The 25,379-nt window shown below is 38.8% G+C and overlaps 1 protein-coding gene across 1 annotated transcript in view; it reads left to right on the top strand.

Moving 5' to 3' along the window:
* Window positions 1–25,379, top strand: part of nrxn3a (neurexin 3a) — a 283,641-nt gene that overhangs the window by 101,839 nt on the left and 156,423 nt on the right. Inside the window, exons 6-7 of the mRNA XM_044375060.1 lie at window positions 3,535–3,836; window positions 9,166–9,327. Coding sequence (XP_044230995.1) covers window positions 3,535–3,836; window positions 9,166–9,327 — 464 coding nt within the window. The remainder of the gene's footprint in view (window positions 1–3,534; window positions 3,837–9,165; window positions 9,328–25,379) is intronic.

Here is a 25,379-nt window from a genome sequence, read left to right as displayed (position 1 = left end):
AAACCAGCTTAATGCAGTTCCTTTAATGCCAATTAAATGTTCCAGTCTCTGCAAAAGGATTTGATGGTCAATTGTGTCGAATGCAGCACTAAGATCTAACAGGACAAGTATAGAGACAAATCCTTTGTCCGATGCAGTTAGGAGGTCATTTGTGACTTTCACCAGTGCTGTCTCTGTGCTATGATGCGCTCTAAATCCTGACTGAAAATCCTCAAATAAACTATTGTTATGTAGAAAGTCACATAACTGATTAGAGACTGCTTTCTCAAGGATCTTGGATAGAAATGGAAGGTTAGATATAGGTCTATAATTGGCTAAAACACCTGAATCAAGAGTAGGCTTCTTAAGAAGAGGTTTAATTACAGCTACTTTAAAGGACTGTGGTACATAGCCTGTTACTAAAGACAAATTGATCATATCTAGTAAAGAAGTGCTCACTAAGGGTAAGGCTTCCTTAAGCAGCCTAGTTGGGATGGGATCTAAGAGACAGGTTGATGGTTTAGCTGAACAAATCATTGAAGTTAGTTCAGACAAGTCTACTGGAGAAAAACAGTCCAAATATATGTCAGGATTTACTGCGGTTACCAAGATTCCTGTGTTTGGGGAGAGAACGGTGCCTGTTGAGGGCAGGAGGTGGTTAATTTTGTCTCTAATAGTTAGAATTTTATCATTAAAGAAGCTCATAAAGTCGTTCATAAAGTACTCCTCATAATATTGCTCTCATGTACAAAGTTGCTTTACATCTTCATCATGTACCATAATTCACTTCGACTTGAGTGCTCTTTAATATTATCACCTAAAATGTACATTGATATGCTTGTTAAACACATATTTTCCTGTCACAGAAAGCATGTATGTGTAGTCCAGTGGTTTAAGGTTTTTTCCTTTCTGGAAACAAATCTTTTTTTCATTTTTAAAGTATGAAACAAATATTTGTAAAAAATAAAAATAAAAACACTATTTGTGCTTTGCTGAATAACATATTTGTATTCGGGCACACTCCTAGACAGCAAATCTGCTAGACCCACCATGCCATTGGAAACGCCCACTCAGAGGCTCAAGGCTTATGTACTGTTTCTACAAATATGTAGAAAAATGCTTTTATTCTCTTTTGAAACATGGAAAAAAATGCATAATAGCTGCAATATCATGATAGATAACATTTTCTTACACAACAGCGAAGAGAATTCAAATTTCAGTTTGACTTTAACAATGAACTTCAGCTCAAGACATTTGACCATGTGGCTTATACCCACCCCCACTCACTGGAAACAGCTCATTCACCAAGTGTGTTTCCCATTTCATTAGATATTAATGAGCTGGTGGGATTGGGTTTGGGAGAGCACTTAAAAAACAATTCTCTTAATTAATAATTGATTATTGACCTATCATCGGAGGCATTTTGGGAGTAAGACTATCTGCAATGTCAGGTTGTCGTGCCCACCATGAGATGTCAGGGTGTTGTTAGGAGTGTGGAAGGTCTATCAAGGGAGTTTGGGTGAGCTCTGGTTTCTGGCATAACTCTTTGAAATCTACATTTATGTACTGCTGACTGCTGGTTAACCAAGGCTGACAATTGTCTCACAAATTAATTAGATACCAATAGTTAGGGAGTGAACCGGCTGGTAGTTTATATATTGATATTTTTAAAATATATCAGATGTTTTTTTCTGGAAATCTAGATCACCATAAGATACTAGTCTCTCACATCATACTTTTAAGGAGGTATGTTTGTTTTAGTAATGACAAAAAGTCAAGCTCATAGCTCATGAAAGCTGCACTCATGCAGATACTAGGGTCTTGGTGGCTGATATGGTGTGCTGTGTTGTGGCTGAGCCCACAGTCTCTAGTATTTCTGCTTAAGAGACAGTGAGCTAATTGAGGATGATCTCACTGATTACGACTCCTGAGTGGACCATTTATCTGTGTTATCCTTCAGCTCTACTGCACCTTTTACTCCCTTTCTTTCAGCAATTCCCTGTTTTTTCTCCTGTGATTCCTGTTTCTCTTTTACCAAGGTCACACATACAATCAGTGCAACCTATCCTGGCTTTTCTCTGTGGCTCCTCTCCCATCTTTGATTCTCTGTCTTGACTACTGTGCCCCAAGCTGGCTATTTATATAGGAAATGGCAGTTTCACCATGTTTGATCATTACTTTATTAATACTTATTTTTACTCACCAAAAAGTGTGTTGTTGTATTGCTCTATTGTTTATTTTGTTGTGATGCAAATAATACTCATACAGCATTTTTTTTCGTCATTTAGGGTCTGTCCATCTTTTGCACGGATTACATGGATAAATTACTCTTTTTACTCGCAAAGTTTTATTGCACTTACAGTACATAATGAATGAATGTTATATACCAAATTTATTTGCACTCGTTTAATTTCAGCTCAGTGTGAGAGTCTCTGCTGCATTTTTCTGTCATTTATGGTCGTGCTACTCTCCCCTGCTGTCTATGGTTCACTGTGGGTGGGGCTGAGCCCTCTGTGTGTGTGCAGCACACACAGGAAAGACAGTGAACCAGGTGAAGTACTCGAGTTGACGACAACTACACTTGTTACGTTACTGTAAGTGCAATAAAAGCTTTGGGAGTAAAAGCCAAAAAGTAATTTAATTTAATCTGCACAAAGAATGGATAGACAAGGGGTGGGGTGTGCACAGACCAACTATTTATTCAATCAAAATGTGTTATATTGGGATATGAATTGTTATCGGGATATGAAATTACCTATATCAGGAGATGAGATTTTGGTCATATCACCCAGCTCTAATAGATGGATGGATGGTATGTCTTAAAGGTAATACTCATATGTGGATCTGATTAACCTGTTTTTTCCTTTTAATGTCAACCTAAGTCACTTTGAAATTAGAACAAAAATTCCACACTATATAGTGCTATGAAATATGGTGTCATATATCTGTGTCAACCAGATCAGCAGACTTGAGACTTGGACAGCCTAAAGACTTGACTCAGGATTTCAAAACCAAAACACTCCTGTTAAAAGGAGCAACAACAAAAATAAATAAGATACAGGTAAGTGGTGCAGGACTATGGATTGAAAGCTATGTAAAAAAAACAAAAAAAACAACTAATAATAAAAATATGTTTAAATGTAATGTCATTTTGATTGTGAAGCATTCACAGACTTGAAACTTGCAATTGTCATATGAAGACTTGTGACCCTCACCCTCAAGGACAAGGGACTTGAATTGAGACTTGCCTTGACAAGAGTCTTGATGTGGACTTGCCCTAAAACGATTTGAGAAGAGCTTGGGTTTAACTGAAGCCATTGTGTGGAGAAAAATGCCATGTTTTTATTGCTCCACTGTTCATCAAATGGAAATATTCTAGATTTGTTTGGCATAATTTATTTTGCATTTCCCGAGAAGACAGTCTGCCATATTTGGTGTCCTCAGAAACTTTTGGATCTACAGCAGAATTTCAAAATAGTGATTGAATGTTATCCTTAGTTTGAATCTTGTCAAATATACTGTCCCCAACTTGCCCTGTTTTTCTTCTCACCACAGCAAGGGAAGAGAATGTGGCCACTTTCCGAGGCTCAGAGTACTTCTGCTACGACCTCTCCCAGAACCCCATCCAGAGCAGCAGCGACGAGATCACACTCTCCTTCAAGACATGGCAGCGCAACGGCCTAATCCTTCACACCGGCAAGTCAGCCGACTACGTCAACCTGGCACTGAAGGACGGCGCTGTCTCCCTTGTAATTAACCTGGGCTCTGGAGCCTTTGAGGCCATTGTTGAGCCAGTCAATGGGAAGTTCAATGACAACTCATGGCATGATGTCAAAGTGACCCGCAACCTCCGGCAGGTAAGGCACTGAGGTGGAGTGTAATATGTGAAAAAGTGAATGTTGTGGTTAGTTGCAAAGCTTTCTTAAATCGTATCTTATTGAATGGTACTGATGGTGATAAATAGCATCCGAACATTGTCTCATTACTGACTGCAGGCTGTGTGGAGCAATTTTTACTCTAACAGAGCAAACTATAATATTGGATGGTGTGACGCAGCAAATATGTTCTTCATTTAGGACTCTTCAGCTCTCCATTTCCTCATAGGTCAGCACTGTAAAAACTTGTTTGCAGTTGGTCAGTGGTGCAAATTTGTTTGTCAGAGTTCCTCAAAGTGGGACTTGTGGATAAAAGCTCTGTGCAGAATGGCTTCATGTCTATGATTATGATGATTATGGTGATTGTAGTCTAAAATTTTGTTGTCATAAATGCTGATATGACTGGGCCCTAAGGCATCACAGACTGATAAGGCTGCCAGACATGAACATGTGTGAAGTTTACTGACCTCACCTTATAGGATTTTATCTTATAGGTAGGCTATCGAAACCCAAATTTAAAACCACCATTTTGCAAAGCAGCTTATTATAACATCTTATTATTGCAGCTTTTAGCAAAAGATTTTTTTGTATTATACTGTTAACCTTGAAAAGGATTTTTCTTAGGCTAATGTTCATTTTTTAAACTAGCAGAGCAGCCCTTTCCAGATCTGATTTTCCCACTGTCTGTCATCTTAGCACTTCTCCATCAGTCAAGACATCCCTGCGCATTTCATGGTTGTAGAAGGCTGCTTACTTCCTCTATATATGTCTATGTATAGATATTTTATTGGGTGATCATGGTGATAAACTCAAGTCATCCAAGACCTCTGATGATAACCCAAGACTGATAAACCTACATGTTTAAATATGTAAATAGACACTTCCTTTAAACCGACCTCCTTTTGAGTAGAACTGTGAAGTGTACAGGTTTTGATTTTGAAAAAAAGAATAATCCAATCTGATCCATAAATACACAAATAAACTACATTAAAGATTCAAAAGTCAAGATTCAAGATTTAGTTTATTGTAATTTTCTTGTGTATTTGCATACACAAATAAAACAAAATGCTGTTCCTCCCAGCCCACAGCAGTGCAACAACCATAGAAAGGATAAAGATATACTGTATATCTAAAAATTGCCTTTGAAAAATGATTAAAAAAATATATAAATCCCAAGAGGAAAAAAAAACAATAACAAAGGATGAGCAGTTAGCAGCACAATGCATTAAAGTGCATTTAGAGAGAAAATTACATCTCTCAGTTCAATTTAGACAGCTCTTGCATGTCAACGAGTGACCAGCACTGATGGGAGTTATATAATCAATTTTGTCCAGAGAACATTAGGCAACATGATTGTTGGAACTGCAGGTTTGTATGGGTTAACAGTTAGCCTAGCTTGCACTCCTCCATGCTTGCCCCACTTCCACTCCCTGTTTCACTGCTTTTGATGTTTCCTCTCCAGCGCAACTCCAGGCTGACTTAACTGACTTAAAGTTGACTTTATAGTTAAAGAACAAGGCTGGTAATAATATGTATTTTTCTTGTCAACTAATCTCATAAAAAAGTCAATTTGTTAGTCTCTTAATACTTTCTGACATCAGGATTATGTACTGTATGTGGAATTGAGTCAAAATAAACTACAGTACACACACAATACTTGTTTGTAGAGCAATTCATTGTTGGTTTGATCTGCACATGGGAATTGTTTACTATGAGACAAAAATATCACCAGACTATGGGTGTCCAAATCAAGTTTTTTTTTTTGGTTCTGAGTTCTTTAATATATGGTATCTGCTGATATCAAGTCCCATCAAATAGTTTAATTTACCTGAATGACACAGCTGCCCAGTGCACACTCAAGCTACACTCTGACAATAAGATCAGATAGAACTTCACTTATTTCTAAACAAATGTTTGTGCCAAAATGCTCCATAGACATAGTAAAAATATATACATAGAAGAAGAAGATACAGTGTTGATTAAACATGCATCTAGCACATTAATATGTAGGCCTATATACACAACAGCTGTAGCTACTATATTTGGCAAACCTTATTTTTTGCAAGCTACTTGATCCAAACACTGGAGATTCTGGTTTAAAACTGTTGATAATATGAATGAAAGTCTAACTTTTAGAATGCAACTCAGTTTATAGTTACATGCTCCGTACAACCTCTGTCACTCATTCAGTTCTGCCATTGCTGCTACACTGCTGCTTGCTTCAGAATTTAACTCCCTCCACCTCCCCTGCCTCCTTCTGTATTAGCATTCAGTTGTTTATGATGCTGAATTTTTCTTTTTAACTTGTTCATGTTCATCAAATGTTGTGTATCCCGGGCTCTGAGCTCACAGGTTTTTGAGCTCAGGGACAGTCTGTGTCAGGCTGCTTAGATTCCTCCCAGAGGATCACATGATTAGAGCCCCACTGCCAAGTTAAAATGCAATTAAATAAATCTAAACATGACACGAGTGTCCTGACTGAATTAACATTAAATTAGCCATGATGTTTGTCATTTTAACCTGCATCAGCAAGAATCAGTGCTGGCAAAAAATGAGAAACTGCTACCTGTTTGATCTTTGCTGATAGGAAAGAGAGAGGAGAGATTAAAAAAAAAGATTTAATAACAGATTTGTTTGTGTCAGAGTTAAGAAATATGTGTATTTTGCTCATCTGGATGTCAGTCACACTCACTGGTGTCTCAGTATAGTTTTATCACATTTTCAACACTTTGTCACTAACAATGAAGCAAAATGCTTGCATAAAGGCATAAAGGAGAGAAACACAGTAAAGAAAGTACAAACATTTGATCAGGTTTATTTTACAGAGCCATAAAATAAGCCTGGATTGGCTCAGGCACATCCATAAACTAGACATATCCTTTAAAACACCACAAATGTAAGCATCCAAAATCCATGAGATGACAGTCACAAACATTGGATGCTTTTGGGAAACAAGTCTCTGTCTTCCCTGATTTCCTTTTTCAATCCTTTCAACCTTGCCAGAGTTTCCCCTCATTACCCTCTACCAATGTCTTCCCTGTTACAACTCTTCTTTTAGTAGTGACTCAAAGAATAATTTTTTTTTTATTAATGTGTACTAACTCACTACATCACTTTTCATAATTTGATTTTCATTTGATTTGCTTTAATGTATTAACAACCCCACTGCTCACTGTATTAAATTTGTTTCTTACCCACCCCACCTCTCTGCAAAGCAATCAGGCATTGGATACGCTATGGTAAACACACTCCATTGTATGGTAGATATCATTCATTGATTATTGTCATTTTTTGGTTTGCTCTGTACTCTTCCCCTTCCTCCTTCTTTAACTACTGCACATCAAATACCGTTCTCACAACAATAAGAAAATGGGGTTTGTATTTCCCAGCTTTCATGTTGGTATAACTTCTGTCCGTACATTTTTCACCTGGGTCATCCTTTCACATTGACTTCCTACTTTCCTTCTTAACCTCTTCCTCTTTTTTAATCACCCATGACTTTTGCTTCTCTAGTGTTCTACTCAAGCTCCTGATTTTCCTGTTACATGTTTTTGGTGATACTGTTGTGGAAACTATCAGAGGCCTACTACAACCAAAAATGAGAATGAAAAAAATCTACACTGGAGCTCTGACAATTTTGTCCTATATAAGATGTGCATGGCCTAACATAGATTGAGCCCACCTTACACCTGACTCTCATCTTCATTACCATCCTTGAGCAAGTGAAAATACAAGGTGACCCACCCTGCAGGGATACAGTTATAAAATTATATAACTCCAGTGACACCACAAGCATTTTTGGCACCAGTCTGTACAATAGTAGTTGATAACAATATTTGACTTTTGACACACTTGGAAAAATATCCACAAAGCAAATAGGGAACAAAAGTATTTTTTTGGAATGAATTGCACATGAAGTAGAATCAAATGTCCCTAACTTGTTTAGATGGTTTGAGACAAATAAAACCCTATGCAACAATAACTGCATACTCATTAGGAGAAGGCCTGGCCTGGGTTTGGCCGCAACATGTGATGCTAAAACATGAGGTATGTGGTTTCAGTACAGTTCTTAGTTAAATGATTCTCCGCCCTTAGCTGAGGCTACTCACCCTTTTGCTTGTCTTTATCTTCACCTCTGATGGCACACAGTGGTATTCAGATGAACATCTGTGAAAAAGAAACAGATTGTAATTGGTCTTGGAATTCAGTGAATAGTATGACGTTTTGAAAGTCTAAAAAAATTCGGTAAAGTGCATATATTTCAGAAGTAGTATGAATAAAATGTACTTAAGGTATTTAAAATAAAAGTATTATGCAGCATGTTATACTGTTATATACTGTGTATTAGTGGATCATTATTATTGTTGTATTAACATGTAAACGACATTTCAATGTTGAGGCTAGTCGAGATGCAGCAAATTTGAACTACTTTATGTAGGGTAGTTTAATCTACGACAATGCATCCTATTTTATAAACTGATCATATGTTTTGAAGTCTTAATCTGCAAAGTAACCACTAACTGTAGCTGTCAAATACATGCAGTGGTGAAGAAGTATAAAGAAGCATATACACTCAAGTCAAGCACAAGTACCTAATGTTGTACTTAAGCACTAATTATATACAGTATGGTACAAAAATACAATATTTGAATGAATGTACTTAGTTACTTTCCACCACTGCTCTTCAGACTTTTAATTCTAAAAACAAATGCTGTCAAAGATCAAATATTTTTTTGACAATAAGTTATTCCTAGACATCCTGCAGTGTGGGTCTGCACCTTCCATTCTGTGTGTCCTATATGTTTGCATTTGATTTAGTGTGGTGTGACACACTCCCTTTTCCCTCCTTTCCATTGGTCTGTGAGTGTTTTTCATTTGCTCCTTTATGTTACTTCTGTTACAATGTCTTTTTTAGTTTCTTTCTTCCCTCACTTATTTAGACACAAAAGAAGATAAAATAAAACAGCAAATACCACAGAGTAATATTAACGCATCTTTGTCAGTGTCTGGAGTTAAATTCAGTTAACGTCTTCATTTTGACGTTCTACTTAACCCTTCATGTCTATCAATAGTTTAAACTCTCACAAATAGCATCTGCTAACTCACATCAAAGGTAAAGAAAATGATGGGATGTCAGATTTTCTTTATCTGTCTTGTCTGATCCATAACAGAGGTAAACGCAACCTACCAGAGATTTTGAATTCATACAGACCTGAGTGAATTCCAAATCAATACCGTAGACTTCCTCCTATCTTTATAATCCAAGAAAAACATTTTATTTCCAACCTCACTATTCATCCCTTATTGTCAGGTTACAATATCAGTGGATGGGATTCTGACCACTACGGGTTACACCCAGGAAGACTACACTATGTTGGGCTCTGATGACTTCTTCTACGTGGGTGGAAGCCCCAGCACCGCTGACCTGCCTGGATCTCCAGTCAGCAACAACTTCATGGGCTGTCTCAAGGAGGTAAAGTGCCTGACTGACTGTTTACAGTATGTTGGAGTGAAACATGCTTGTATACAGCAAAATCACCAGTGTTAAATTAACTCTGAAAGAGTTAAATTTAACACCAGAAAAGTGTCTGTATGTGTCCACTCTTTTATGTGTTAAATTAACACTTCTGAAAGGGTTGACTTTTTAATACGCACCCAGACTTATTTCAACACTGTAAGTTGGAAATTAACACTGGCTAACACTGAATAGTGTTAGCACTACTCTACCAGACTACACTTGACTCCAATATAGTAACACTAACAGGTAAGGGTATAGAATAGGGATGCACGATATTGGATTTTTTGCCGATATCCAATATGCCGATATTTCCAACTCATTGTGGCCTATTGCCGATGTCGATACCGATATATGCACATATTTTTTTCCAGCTGGTTGAGGAGACTATTATGCATGCAAGCATAGATTGTACTAAGTATGATCAAGAAAGACAATATATGAAGGAAGAAGGAAGATTGGAGATCAGGAGCTCAGCATTAAAACTTTAATGAACTTGCCAAGTGGATTGAGCAGTAGAGTTTTCTTTGAGATTATAAGACAGACAAGATTAATGTGTAGAATTTAATCTGTGGTCCACACTCTGGAGCAGAAGGTGGTAGTAATGCACCTAATACGCTGGTTGCCAACTGCTGTTACAAACCAAAAGGAAGAAGTCCCCCCCCCCCCCCCAAACAGAGTGGTACATCCTGTCAGCCGAAGTGTTTCCTATCTGTGCAGCCGAACATTACATCTCCTCGACAGACTGTTTCACCCCACGGTCCCGATGCTTCCTCCGCAGGCTCCACTTCACTCAAGGTGCCCGTCAGACTGGCTGCTTCTTCCCACTTTAACCTAAATAACTAACCACTAATGCTCCGCTAGCCGCAGCATGACCATAGGGAGCACAGCCAGCTAGCCTCCCAGTTAACATTAGCCCCGGCTCTCCATGTGGATCCAACTGGAGCACTGAGCCCCGGTTTGTTATTTAGGTTAAAATGGGAAGAAGAAGCAGGTCTGACGGGCAGCTTGAGTGAAGTGGAGCCTGTGGAAGAAGCACCAGGACTGTCAAGGTGACACAGTCCATTGAGGGAAGCACCGTCAGGAGGCGGAGGAGAAGGCGACATATTTCATTTTAGAGCTTTTATCGGCCAATACCGATGACCTGGCGATAATATCGTGCATCCCTAATATACAATGTTATGAATGTTGGACAACCAATTCCCCCTCCACCACAACCACCTACCCCACATACCTATCAATTACAAAAATACAAGACAACAACTTACACAAAAGTATTGTCTATTTAAAGGCAGGTACACTACAAACATAATTCATTAACTGAAAACAGTTCAGCATGGAAAAGTCATACAAAATTACAGTTCGGGAAGATACACATTTTGTCATCGGTGTCATATGAAAATTGCCTATCATAAGGTCTGTAGTACATTAAGTCATCTACACAGATCAGTGTGAAGACATATGTTTTCTTCTCAATGCCAAATGTATTTAAGTGATCATCAAAATACATTGTTGAGACTTAACAAGTTAGAAGATAAGTGCTGTCATCTCTAACAATTACACTGACAATCCTTTTGAACAAAGGCATCTCATTTTCAACACCAGAACATAAATACATCCCAACCTGATACTCCGTGCCATAGCTTTTGACCCAAGAAGTTTTTGAAACATTAAAGGACACATCAAAAGTTTCATTCAGTGCTTCACTGCCCTCTAAACTGCTGAGCAAAACCAAAATTGCCAAATTGTAATTTTTTTTTTTTAAATCTTCAAAATGAAAAGCCAGCTGATTCTAATGACTCTTTAACAGTGTTTTTGTGATGTTTTTTAAAGTGCTTTACAGACTTTTTGAAGTTGTGCTTTCCTTCAAACCTCATTCATCACATGTGTATGAGTGGCCCAATTTTCCTAATGCAGCTTGGGTAATGGATCATGGTGCTTTGGAATCAAATTTAGCTCTGGAAAGAGAGATTTAAAAAGCTTTTGATGACCAAAACTCAGATGTTTCAAATAGTAAGTCATACCATAGGTTACAATTGGTGAAAACACAATGTTTATGATGTGAATTAAGCGTATTAAGTTCCAACAGCTATCATTCCTGCAAACTAAATCTCCAAACATCAATGGGTTATTGCATAAGAAGCACCGTGACTGAACAGCATTGCTATTGTCATCCAGTTTCAGCCCACTTGGCCTGTTTTTTCTCTGTGTATATCCATAATTAAAGCTCATAATTCCCTCTGACAATGAACTCAAGGATATGGAGTTTTTAATCAAGTACTGAAACACAAGTTTTAACTCACACTGCACCAGTCCTTCCAGTAGATCATATATTATATCTACTAGGTGTGTCTGAATACAAATACGTTTTTTACGAATATTTGTTTCATACAAATATTTTTTAAATTATTTGTTTCTGGGAAGAAAAAAAAACCATGTCAAATAGCGTGTAGGTCGGTTACATCGCTATCTCAGTCTCTCTCCTCTGCTCCACTGCTACATCTATCAGTAGGTCTCAACGAAGGGAGTCACATCCACCTGCTACATGATTCACATTTTCTAATTTGGACATCACTCCCGCAGTTGGTGGGTTAGAGCTAGGGTTAGGGTTAGGGTTAACCCTAACCCTAAGATCAGTCCCTTCCATTGGGTCTCGGGTAGTCCACTGCAGCAACTCCCACAAAATGCCCAAATCAGAGGGAGCATATTTCTAACCTTTAATGAAATTCACTACACTTGTACATTCTTAGCAGATGCAGAATAGGTCTGCAGGATATTTGATTTTGTTTGTGCAGTCAATGAATGATAAGATGATGATTTTTTTTGCTTGTGTGTGTTGCAGTAGCCTAGATTCTATGGCTCAGGTGAAGTCATAAAATGAGATTTCAGGGTGAATGAATGTCTTCACCTGGGTGTTGATTACTGGTGATTGATTTAAAGAAGGGATGAAACGGAATATGTCAAGAGTGTTCACAGGACATACATGTTCATCAAGCCATGTATGTGATAATTTACAGGAGCTTTTGACACCAGAAGGACTCTGGAGGCCTAGATAGCTATAGTTGTTGTAATAAATGTCAAAGAATGAAATGCTTCAACACAGTTGGGTAGTTTAGGGGTTCTCCCCCAAGAATATTTGATGTTATTTGACTAAAAACTATGCACTTTCACATTATTTTTGACTTTACAATATGTATTTTAAAAAATCGCTGGTTGTAGTTTTTCACAGTACACTCAAACATTAGCAAATAGAAAAGTGAAACAAATATGCTCACTAATGAACTAAGCACTATATCCTGAAGTAATCCTAATTCAGAACAGGATTAGAATTGATTTATATTTTAAAAATAACTAAATATTGTTTCCAGAGCAGTAATGTTTACAACAGCAAAGTAACTATATAAACTCAATATCTCACTGGAAACAAATCTAAAATGTCAGTAAAATAAATAATATTCTGACATCAAAATACTGAGTGTGTTTAGAAGGAATGAAGAACACAGACATCAGTCATTCATCCTGTCCCTGCAGGTATCACTGGTAGAGACAGGAGGGGCTGGTTTGGGAGGGAGGGCTGCCATTTCAGCCAGTAGTTAAGTTTTGGGGACTTTAAGGAGACTGTGGGCAAAGCAGTTGAAAATATTGCTTTTCTACATGTTTATATTTGTTTAACAGGTGGTTTGATAAAATACATATTGGCTTTTCAGTCGCAAATGTTTTACTTCACTTACAGTAATGAGCATAGTTCTCGTCAACTCGAGTAAAATGTTATGTTTCACTTCACTTGGTTCACTGTCTCCACCACGGCCTCTCTGCTACTGTCCGCTGTGTGTGTGTGTGTGGAGGAGCTGAGCCCCACCCTCAATCAAACACGGACAGGCAAGCAGATGAGAGGAGGAGAGGCTGCAGCAATGACACCAATTCCAATTCGCTCACCACAAGCTCCAGTCAGCTGCTTGAAGTGGTGAAAGTGTGTATGGTTTGCATTTGTTGTGACTATTAAATTACAATGTAAAATTCCAGCTGTGGCATTCAACATTTAGCAGTGGCACTGCGCTGCTGTTGCAAGCATATAGGAGAAACACTGCAAACAGATCTCCACAATAAACCCCAGATGTTATAGATCATATACCGACATTGATATGTTTACATGCATACACAACATATATAACTATAAAAGTTTCAAGAACAGACAGAAGACTGGGAAATTATATCATAACCTTTATTAAAGGGTCAACAATTATTATTTGCTTATTTAATTTTGCTTCAGCTACAAATACTGTTGTAATTCATGCCAATGGATCTCAGTAGAGCTGCAACAGAACAGTAGATTATGACAGATGAATTTTGGGTTTTAAGGGACTTTGTTTTCAAGGTGTAAGATTTGCCCTATACACACTGCAACACACACACAGACACACACCCACACGCCCACAAATGTACATACACACACACACACACACACACATCTTGTTCCCTCAAGCACATGATGTCATATTGACTGGAGCCAGTAGCTGCAGTTTTCTGTCACTGTTCCACAGAGACACACATGCACACACACACACACACACACATACACACACACACACACATACACACACCCACACACACACACACAGTGTCAGATGGGACACAGGGAGAGGGAGGAAGTGGCACAGTAACCATTTAATCCCCCTCTGGCCTACTTCCTGCTTTTTGCCATGCTGGACAGGTTTGTTATTCCTTGTACCACCCGCCCCTCACACACCCAAACACTTACACACACGTCTGAGTTCTTTATTTCTGCATGATGAAACATAGAGATATCATGGTGGTGTCACATAACAAACAAGAAATGCATTTTCATGTGTGGGCTAACACGCACACATGCATACAGTTCATTCATAATGTCATTGTCACACACATTGCCCAATGCAATATGTCACTGTTGATTTATTAACTCAGAAATCTGCAAATCAAGCAGCACAGTGAAATGAAAACAGTGCTGCAGCATATGGAGCTATCATTCAAATGAAATATTTGCTACTATCATTAAATAATAAAGTAATAGTAATAATTAAAGCTGCAAGCAGCGTTGAACGGGCCCTCGTGCCTTTGCAACATCGGGCCACGGCGCAGTCGAAGGGCTTCTGTCACAGGCATGTAGATGTCTTCAGACCCGGGCTGTTTTCAGACAGTGCTAGAAGGAGATAAACATCACTTCCTTTGTCCACTATTTTGCCTGCTGCTGGGGCTGCTTTGCTGCAATTTTGTAGGGGGCGCTATTCAGCCAGTTTACATCACTGATAAAATATTGTCATGTAGACGTGTTCAGACCGGGACTCTTATCAAACATGCAAAGTTTGGTGCAGACTGGAGCATGTACAGTAAAGTTATAGCAACTTCCTCTGTCATGGTGAAACATCAAATCTCAACGGCAACAGAAATGAAAACACATCTTACCACGATGTCAGTACGACCAAGTAGGAAGAGCCAAGCTCAAGCAGGCTGTTTTTGTAAGCTTGCATGATGACACGTCATCAGGCCATCACAACGCCTAGTAATTGAGCCAATAATAGCACCAATCACGTCAATAAAATGGCATTTTCTGGGACTTTCTAGGAGCTGATGAATCACAAAGCTCTGGGAATCTGCCTGATTGCACTTCATGTCTGTCATACATTTAAATGTATGGTGCCACAAGTACTTGCTGGACAAAGAAGTGTAACTTTAGTTGTCTAACACTGCATGAAGGAGTTGAATATCATTTCCTGTGTCCACAATATAGTGCTAGAAAACACGCCTTAAATAAACATCATTTCGCTGTATATCAACTGTAGTGTACACCTTGAAAACTTCATGTGTATCAGATGATGTTTGTCATATAAGGCTAACTTCATCATCATCAAAATTGTGTACTTTTAACACTTTTAACCCACATGACCTGGTCAAAGTTTGAGTGAAATATGTACTGTCACAGGGCTCTACAGTGCGAGTATTTCACTCGCATTTGTTCCTAAAAATAGATATGTGCGAAGTGGAAAAATAATTTACTCGCACACTGTGTGACTGCAAATTACAACCATAACACTATATGAAACACTAGAGGGATTTAAAGTTGAAATGATGGATACAGAAAGTGGTGACGCTAATAAGGCTAACATTAGCTGCAGCATGACGGGAAGGAAGCATAACCAGTTAGCCTCTACTCGGCTCTCAGCTAGCCCCCGCTCTCTGTTTGGATCCAATCGGACCACCGAGCCCCGGTTTGTTATTTAGGTTAAAGTGGGAAGAACCAGGGGGTCTGTCGGTCAGTTAAGTGAAATGAAGCCTGCGGAAGAAACAACGGGACCATCAGGGTGAAACAGTCCGTGGAGGAGTTGCTGTGTTCGGCTTCACAGATAGGAAATCCGTCGGCTGACAGGATGTATCATTCTGTTTGAAAATACCTTTTCTTCTCATCTTTTTGGTTTATAACAGCGGTTGACAACCAGCATATTAGGTACATTATAGTCACCCTACACGCTGTACTGTGGACCAAAAATTAAATCCTACACTTTAATCCTGTCCATATAATGAACTCAAAAAGACAAAAACACTGCTGCTCCACCCACTTGGCATGTTCATTAAAGTTATAATGTTAAGCCCAAAAACTCTAGTCTTCCTGAGTTCTTCCCTCATATATTGTCTTTCTTTACTATTAGTGCAATATATGATTGCAGTTGTAATAGTGTCCTCAGCCAAGTGGGAATATGTGTGCTATATCACCATAACCAATCAGAAAAAATGAGAGTCAAAAACCAATCATGTTAAATAAGCGTGATCTCAATATTGAGGAAGAATAATCGTGATTATGATTTTTGCCACAATCATGCATCCCTAAAGACAACATAAATTTTGATTTACATACACACGCACACACACACACACACACACACACACACACACACACACACACACACACAGTTTAAATATGTATGTATTGTGCTTCTGAATTTCTATGTGTGCTCCAACATTTTTCATTTGTGAGCACATGTACTCCCTCAGAAAAAAATAAGCATTGAACACTGCTGTCAGATGTGTAGAAACAATAAGTAACTGCAGCTGGACACAGAAAAATACTCATATATTTGAAGGGAGAGTGTGAGCGAACCGCTAGGTGCTCGGGCCCTAATAGAGGAAAAACAGCAGAACAGAGCTACAAAATTTAGTTATGATTTTGTTTTTCTACTGCACTTTATCACTTAACAGTCACCCTCACTCCATTTTTTCCCTTCGCCTCATAGGTCATCCCCACTACTGATTATACATATAAGACCTACAATTTTTGTAAAATAAATGATAGTAACCCCAAACTTCATACAAAGTTTATATATAATGTACTGTAAGTATATAGACCTTTCTGCTATATCCTATAAAACTGAGGTACATTCAACTGTCACACCCATGCCCCCCCTTTCTTCCATCTTTCTCCCTGTCAGATTGAGAGCAGGATTTCAAAGCAGTCTTCTAGTGGAAATATCTTCATAAATCCCATGACTTTGGCCAAATCTTACATTAAAAATCACATTTTCGTCGCAAATCCATTGATACAGGTTTGAAAGTGGTCTGACTTATAGTTTAGATGTCAGACGCCTCAGTTTGGCACAAAGTCCATGCCCAGAGATTGCCTCCCCATTGGTTTACATTGTAAGGTGCAATGTGGCACTCCAACTTTCGGGGCTTATAAAATCTAAACCATTCGAGTTATTACAAAGTTTTTAATAACTTTTGTTCAGCACAGTGTGATAAGTTAGGTATTAAAGTTTGATAAAATGTAAAAATTATCCCCCAAAGTGCCAAAATGTGCTCTATAGCACCACCTATGTATCTAATATCTCTGCCACGGCCCGTAGGAATGTCGCAGAGAGATCAAACCAAAACTTAAGTATTTGTCTCGTTAAGACCTACAAATCATATGCCGACACCCCTCACCTAAATCCAACAGGAAGTCCGAAATATTCCCATCAAAGTACAACTTTGCGCCAATTTTGGACCCCCAAGAAACGCCATCTCCTCCCAGGGCGTTAATGGTATCAGCTTCAAACTTGAATACATGACTTATGACACTGTGCTGAACAAAAGTTGTTAAAAACTTCAAGGCAATCTCTAGGCATGGATGGTGTGTCAAACAAATGGTTCTTATGTCTAAACTATAAGTCTGACCACTTTGAAACCTGTATCAATGGATTCGCGACGAAATTTCCTACAAAGCAATATGATATTTCATGTAAGATTTGGCCAAAGTCATGGGATTTATGAAGATATTTCCACTAGAAGATTGCTCTGAAATCCTGCTCTTGATCTGACAGGGAGAAGGAGGGAAGAAAGGCGGGGGATGGGTGTGACAGTTGAATGTAGCTCAGTTTTATAGGATATAGCATAATATATACTTACAGTACATTATCTACAAACTTTGTATGAAGTTTGGGGTTATTATCATTTATTTTGCAATAATTGTAGGTCTTATATGTATAATCAGTAGTGGGGATGACCTATGAGGGGAAGGAAAAAATGGAGTGAGGGTGACTGTTAAGTGATGAAGTGCTGTAGAAAAACAAAATCATAACTAAATTTTGTAGCTCTGTACTGCAATTTTTCATTTATTAAGGCCCAAGCACCTAGTGGTTCACAAAGTATTTTTCTGTGTCCAGCTGCAGTTACTTATTATCTCTACACACCTGACAGCACACATGTCAATCAAACTTTGACCAGGTCATGTGGGTTAAAAGTCTTTACTTTTCTAAAAATAGACTTGATGAAAATTAGGAAGTGAATTTCTTTTACACACAAACTCATCGAAAGTTTTCAAATTATTTATTGAAATTAAAGTGAATGGGCCCTAAACTTGCATAATTTTGATGACACAGGGGAGAGCAAGACAGACATGTCTCATACTGCAGAAAATTGTTATCCTCTGACTGTTGAGATTTGATGTTTCGCCATGACAGAGGAAATTGCTATAACTTTATTGTACATGCTCTGGTTGCACCACACTTTACATGTTTGTAAAGTCAGACCTGTCAGCCCAGGTCTGGAGACATCTACATGCCTGTGACAGAAGCCCTTGGACTGCACTGCACCCCAACATGCACAAGGGTGCGAAGGCCCATTCAACGCTGCTTGCAGCTTTAATGATTAAGGTGTTTACATTTAGTTGTACTGGGCCCTAATTTATGTACATTACATTATATACAATAGTCAACAATACAATAATAATAATAATAATAATAATAATAATAATAATAATAATAATAATAATAATAATAATAATACAATAGTCATAGTCAGGTACTCACCGCTAGATGCCACTAAATCCTACGCACTGCACCTTGAAGGCAATTTATCAAATTTCACGCAGATCCCTCTGGTGCCACAAAAGTCTTTACAGCATATGCAGTAGTGCTCGCCAACACATGTAGACAGAATCTGATATGCAACATCTGTCAATGTCCCCTTCAAGGTTCAGATGTGAAAACAGTATGTACTCTCATCAAGCACTTTATTAGGTATACCTGTGTAATCTAATGCAATCCAATTGCAATCCAAATTCTGCTTTTATGAAGCTTACACAAAGAGTACTTTTATATAGCTTCAAAGCAGAATTATGAACTTTATCCTGGATGGACTTAGACTCTAACTGGAACGAGCGGTATCAATGACTAAGAAGAAAGGATGCTAGTTTTAAGGCAAATTCTGTCAAATGACAGGTTCAATTAGTGGAAAAAATAAACTGATATTACTGCAAAAATGCAGATGGCATTCATATCTGTTCAGAGGTGATCTGTTCACATCCTAATTATTCTGTTACACACAGGTTAGTCTAAGTTATTTTATGTAAAGCCATTTTCAAAGCGTCAAAATCTGAAAACCGACTGCTTTTCATTCTGCACAGCATGATATAATGCACACATAAACAAACATTAATATATGCACATTGGTCACAAACACACTGTCTGAAACATTGTCATCATACTTTCTCCACCATACAGTCACATACATTCTGCCCATCAAAGGCCCACCCACCCACACATCTGCAGCACCCACCAGCTGTTCCTATGTCTGCTGTCCAGCACCCTCTTGTCCTCCACTCTCTGCTATTAGAGCTAATTTGCCTGCTGCCAATACTCTTGTCCTCACCATCTACAGAGTGGCATTATGGATAAATGTTTTGTTACCATGGCATCAGGTACTGGTCGCCCTTGGTAGCCCCTGTGGCTGGCTGGCCCATGATTATTATGCTTTTCATAAGCCAGCAATTACAGAGAAAGCCTACATCTCAGAGCCTACAAAACACATAATGGCCTACAATAACACATAATTGCTATAATTGTGATTGTCATTGCACCCCCATCAACCACTCAAATGGAGCCCTCTGGCTGTGCCTGTATACTGTATCTAACAAGGAAACACAAAGGACGAGTTCACAGTCTGAACACTGAGGACGAGCAAAATAGAAATGACTGCTGTTCTCCAGTAGTAACAGTATTTTACTGTAATTCAGTATTTGTATTGCATTCATTAGTATAGCATAGTCTCTTCCACTACATTTAAAAAATATATACTTTTTACTCTAGTAAGTTTCTTAGATGTTACTTGCTGCAAAATGAGCTCCAAAGTCAGGCCAGTAGCAATTGCATTTCATGAACATTAACTCCACTATATTATTTACAGCTATAATAATTAGTCACATGTTTTACAGTGTACATTTTTTTAAAAAAAGACATGAGCTTAACAGTATAAGTAGTTAGTAGTTAAATTTAGCTTCACTTAAACCACCTACAACAGTGAAGCACTGCCTACACAGTCATGAATCAGTAAAAATAATCCAATATACTGTATATACATTGTAATCCTATAACACTACTGAGGATCATTCTACTGCATAATGAGTAGTTTTACTTTTAATACTTTATGTACATTTTACTGATAATATGTTTTACTTAAAGCTGCATTTTGTCTCTCTGGGGCTGTAAACACAGCACTTACCTGTTATTACATTATAAAATTGTTATAGTAAAAGTGACAGGAATAGTTACCCTTTGACACATCCAGCAGACATAGAGCAACCATTGGAGTCATGTTTATGTGATTGTATGATGAATGTAAGTCCAGTATTCAGTCTGCTTTTGGCTCTGGTTTGATATCCAGCGACTCTTTATTTGCTAAATGCTTCACTATGATCACTAACTGTGTCAATCTGCTGTTAAGTGTTTGCCAGGTAGTCTACAGTAGGTTTATCAAAGCTTCTTCACTGAAAACAGATGTTTCTGATGAGGGAAACTGCAGAGTTGACAGTCTTTGGGATTGCCATTACAAGTACCACCTTTCACATTACATGTAGAAACTTCCATTGTGAATATAAAACTGCATAGTGCAGCTTTTTGTAAAGTTTTGGATGAAAGACTGTTACTTAAAATGGACTGTTTGTACACTGTGGTATTGCTTTGTTGTATTAAGTTAAGTTAATGATCTGAATACTATTCTCACCACTGTGCAGATAAGTTCACAGACATTTTGATTTGCTGTATGTCACCATGCCAGTACAGTGGAGGTAAATGGCATTTTGCTGTGGCACTGAGAGGACTAAATGAGGAAAGTAAACACAATACTATTGCTAGCTGTATACTGAGAGAGAATATGTTTACTATAATTATATTTCACTTATTCACACTCTGTTATAGGTCAGGTGAAAATATTATTATTTAGACCTTCATATTGAAGTTGCTGTGTATCCCAGGGTAAGCTATGTTTTTTTCTGTTATCATGTGGCTTTTTTGCATATTCACTTTTTTTGTTGTGGTTACCTTATGAAAATTTTGAATGTATACTGTTCTATTTTTAAATTATTTTAAAACTATATTAGCTATTTCATACACTGTATAACTATATTTATTCATTTTGATTCAGTGATTCAATCTTTCATACCTGGTTGCCCTGGGAGCTGTAGCATGATGTTATGCTTTCTTCTTTCAGCTCTGAACAAAGCATAATGTTGCCAAAATGTCTGCTATGAAATGAATTCTTTGCTGCGTTGTGCCAATTTGTCTGGAAGTTATTATACATGTTTTTACCTAACATCAATACTACTTTCTTTATTTTTGGGCTACTTTCTAAAAGTCATAACTTAAGGACTAAGGAGGATGCCAGCTCATATTGTTTTCTGATGAGGAAATGATGCCACCCTGTAGACGGGACGACACTCTGCAAAAGCTCCATTCTGGTAAAACACTTCATGGAGTGTCTCATGGCAAGACCATGTGACTGATAATACTACAACACCAACAGTAAAAGTCAAGTGCTCATCACATGTGTGACTACCTGAGGGTTACACCAATATGAATATACAGTATAGTATTTTTTTTTCATAAAATCATTAAATGAATTGCCAGCTATTTTTGATAATCAATTAATTATTTTGAGTCATTTAAAAAAAGGCCTTAATTCTCTGAATCCAGATTCTCAGATGTGAATATTTTCTGAATTCTTTAGTCTTCCGTGACAGTAAAGTATTACAGTATCTCTGGGTTGTGGACTGTTGGTCAAGACATGACACGACCACTACTTTATGCGATCTGCATGATGGAATAGCTTTGTCCTGGATCTCAGGACAGACAGAAGTCTTTGGTCAGACGATCTCAGTTCTCTGACAATGTGAGATGGGGACAGTAGTTCTGCAATGTAAGAGGAGGCAAAGCCACTTAACACCTTGTAAACAAACATCAGGATTTTAAAATCAATTCTATAGCTAACAGGCAGCCAGTGTAGGGAGGCAAGAATGTGACTTGTCCCCTCTTTTTTGACTTTGTCAAACCTCTTGCCGCTGCATTTTGAACTAGTTGGAGATGTAATAAACAAGACTGAGTGATACCAAAGTATAACAAGTTGCAATAATCAAGACAGGAGGATTCAATTCAATTCAATTTTATTTATATAGTGCCAAAACACAACAAAAGTCGTCTCAGGGCACTGAGAGACAGGGCAGGTCTAGACCATACTCATTAATTTACAGAGACCCAACAATTCCCCCATGAGCAAGCACTTGGCGACAGCAGTAAGGAAAAATTCCCCTTTAACGGGAAGAAACCTCAAGTAGAACCCGGCTCTAGGTGGGCAGCCATCTGCTTTGACCGGTTGGGTTGAGAGAGAAAGAAGGGGGGGCAGGGGGAGCCTCCCCTCCTGGTTCCACAGGAGAGGAGCCTGATAGCTGAAGGCTCTGCCTTCTACTTTTGGATACTATAGGAACCACAAGTAAGCCTGCATTCTGGGAGCGCAGGATATGAAGGCATGGATGACTTTCTCCAGGTCATAGGCACAGAGAATTGATCTGAGTTTGGAGATGCTACAGAGCTGCATGAAGCTTGATTTTACAACCTGATTGACTTGTTTGTCAAACTTCAATCCTGAATCGAAAATAAGAGATTAGATTTTTTGCATGTGATTTAACAGAGGGAGCCAAAGGGGCAAGATGAGGAGAAATAGTGTTGGTCAAATGCTGTGGTCCAAATAAAATAACATCAGTTTTATTCTCATTTAGCTGGAGAAAGTTTGCAGCCAATCAGTTCAATTTTGGCTCAGTTATTTGGAAACAGTATAATGTGGGCAAGATCGGGTAAGATTCTGGTAACAACTAAAAAAATATAAAAACAAAGCTGGAGTCCACATGGTCCAGTTTTTTCCCGAACAGAGCACTGAACACTGAAGATAACCATGAAATCTGAATGATTCCTAAATTAATTCCTATTGATTCTGGTGAACCCTGACCTCCTCTCAAGTGCCACTACCAGATGCATTTATAAATATTAACATGTACTGATATTTTCTAAAAACATTTATGCTCCCCAAAGGATGAAAATTTAACCTTTTAACACTGTGAGATTTCTTGAGAAAGAACGATTCAAAAGAACGTTAGAGTTCTTTCAGAACTGTAAAAGCCTGGATAATTTCAACATGGAGAATTGATCTGGGTCTTTGAATACTGGACTGGCGCTGGGAATCTGCTATCTGTTATCATTTGCACGTTGTGACCATTAGGACTCAAGGATTCAAGGATTCAAGGACTTTTACTGTCATATCACCACAGTTACATTTATACTTTTCAGTTTCAAATGCTACTTATGATGAAATAAAATTGCATTTGTCAGGCTTGGTGAAAAGGTAGTGTAAATGCAACAGGTATTAAAACTTCAGAAGAATAAAATTAAGGTTTAAAAATGTATTTTAAAATAAATAAAGAATAGAGAGAATAGAGAATGTAAGAATATAGTGTGCAAGGTTGAATTAGTACAGGTATTGAGAAACTGTAGCAGCGTTCATGAACATGGGTTGTGCAAAAGATATACACTACAATTAGCTAATTTTCTACAATACAGAAATACAGAATACACCAAGTGCAGTAGTCCAAGAGGATCAGGTTATCCAGTAATTGACCATACAACTTTGTTGAGGTTTATGCGATTGGATTTTGTTTGTGTGAGTATGTGTAGGAAGGGTTAGGGGCATGGGGGAGTTGAGTGTGGAACAGAGAGTCTCTCCAAAAGTGTCCATTGGGTGCTGGGGGGCAGCAGGGTGTTGAAGAGTCTAAATTAGACAGAGGCCCTCAAATAAAAAACACAGCTGTGAACACAACTTACAGTATGGCCACAGACAAAGCCACCTACATGGTATTCCAGTATGTCCACTACATTTTGGCATTTTGGCAGCATAAACAAGCAATATGATGTCTAAAATAGTATTTATACAATCAGCTGTTTTGGTTGCTCAAAGCCACATCCATGGTCAAAATTAACCCTAACTCTAGTTCTAGCGCAGGTGGAGCCCTCTACTGGACTCTATGGGTAATACTCCTCTTCAATCACACACACACAATCGCTAACTAAAATTTGCACATATGTAGCCGGCCAATCAGGATGCGCCTACTGATAACATGCATCCCGCACCCTATATATGCAGCGTCTTGCTGCCACTCACCATCCAAAACCACTTCAGTGGACAGTGTGGGAGCAGAAGGGTCCATCGGTAGAGGGCTCCGCCTGTGCTTATAGAACTAGAATTACAATATCATAACCTTTGGTTCTGGATAGTCTGTATGACCTATGCAGATGGTCCAGCCCTCATCAGCCTATCCCTCTCAGGAGAACAAGCCTGAGGAGGTTGGCCTAACATGGCAGTGTGCCTGTTGAGCCTGCCTCCTGGGACACAGCTCCACACACCTGGAGAATGGACCAGGGCTGAGCCACCAATATTTGAGTCGTCTCTGCATACCACGGTGCCGAACGGTGGTCTGGGGCTATCAGGATGACCAACAACTGCTCTTGTCTCACTCTCTTCAGTAGTGGGTGAATGAGACAAAGAGAGGGAAAGGTGTAAGCAGCCTTCTTGGCCATGGCATATGTGCAAACGAGTCCACCCCCATGGGTGGATCGTCGTGCGACATCAGGGCTGCAGACCTGACTCCACCACATGAAGTGTTGGAAAACCAGGAGCACCACCTGAAGTTCCTGGAGGTTGATGCATCTGTTTTCTCCTGAAGGCCAAACAACACCTACCGCTCTCCCCAGACAGGAGCCCCCCCACCCCGTCAGGGACATATCTGTGAACACCCCTATGTAGGAGGTCACTTGGCCTAGCATTGTCCCTACCAGCAGATGCTGTTGGGACCCCAGTAGTGCAGGCCCTCCTGCACTGATAGGGGGATGTTCACCAAGTGATTCTTGTGACTCTGTGGATCCAAGCGTAGGCTAGTGAACCACTGTTGCAAGCATCGCATGTGCAGGAGCCCCAGCGGTATGACTAGATGGCCCACCACCATAAGCCCTAATGCCTGCATGACAGTCAGAGCTGTCACTGCCACTCCCCACTGCAGTCTGAGGACTGCCTACTGCAGGAAAAAAGACATGTATATGGAAAAATGTCTGCAGATTTGGAAATTAAACAACTTATTGATTTCTAATGCCACCTTTATTTTGATTCAATGCTTTACTCATGTGCCA

The sequence above is a fragment of the Thunnus albacares genome, chromosome 15 (assembly GCF_914725855.1).
Source record: "Thunnus albacares chromosome 15, fThuAlb1.1, whole genome shotgun sequence".
Taxonomy (NCBI): domain Eukaryota; kingdom Metazoa; phylum Chordata; class Actinopteri; order Scombriformes; family Scombridae; genus Thunnus; species Thunnus albacares.
The sequence above is the reverse complement of the archived record's forward strand: the minus strand, read 5'-3'. Positions and strand labels throughout refer to the sequence as shown.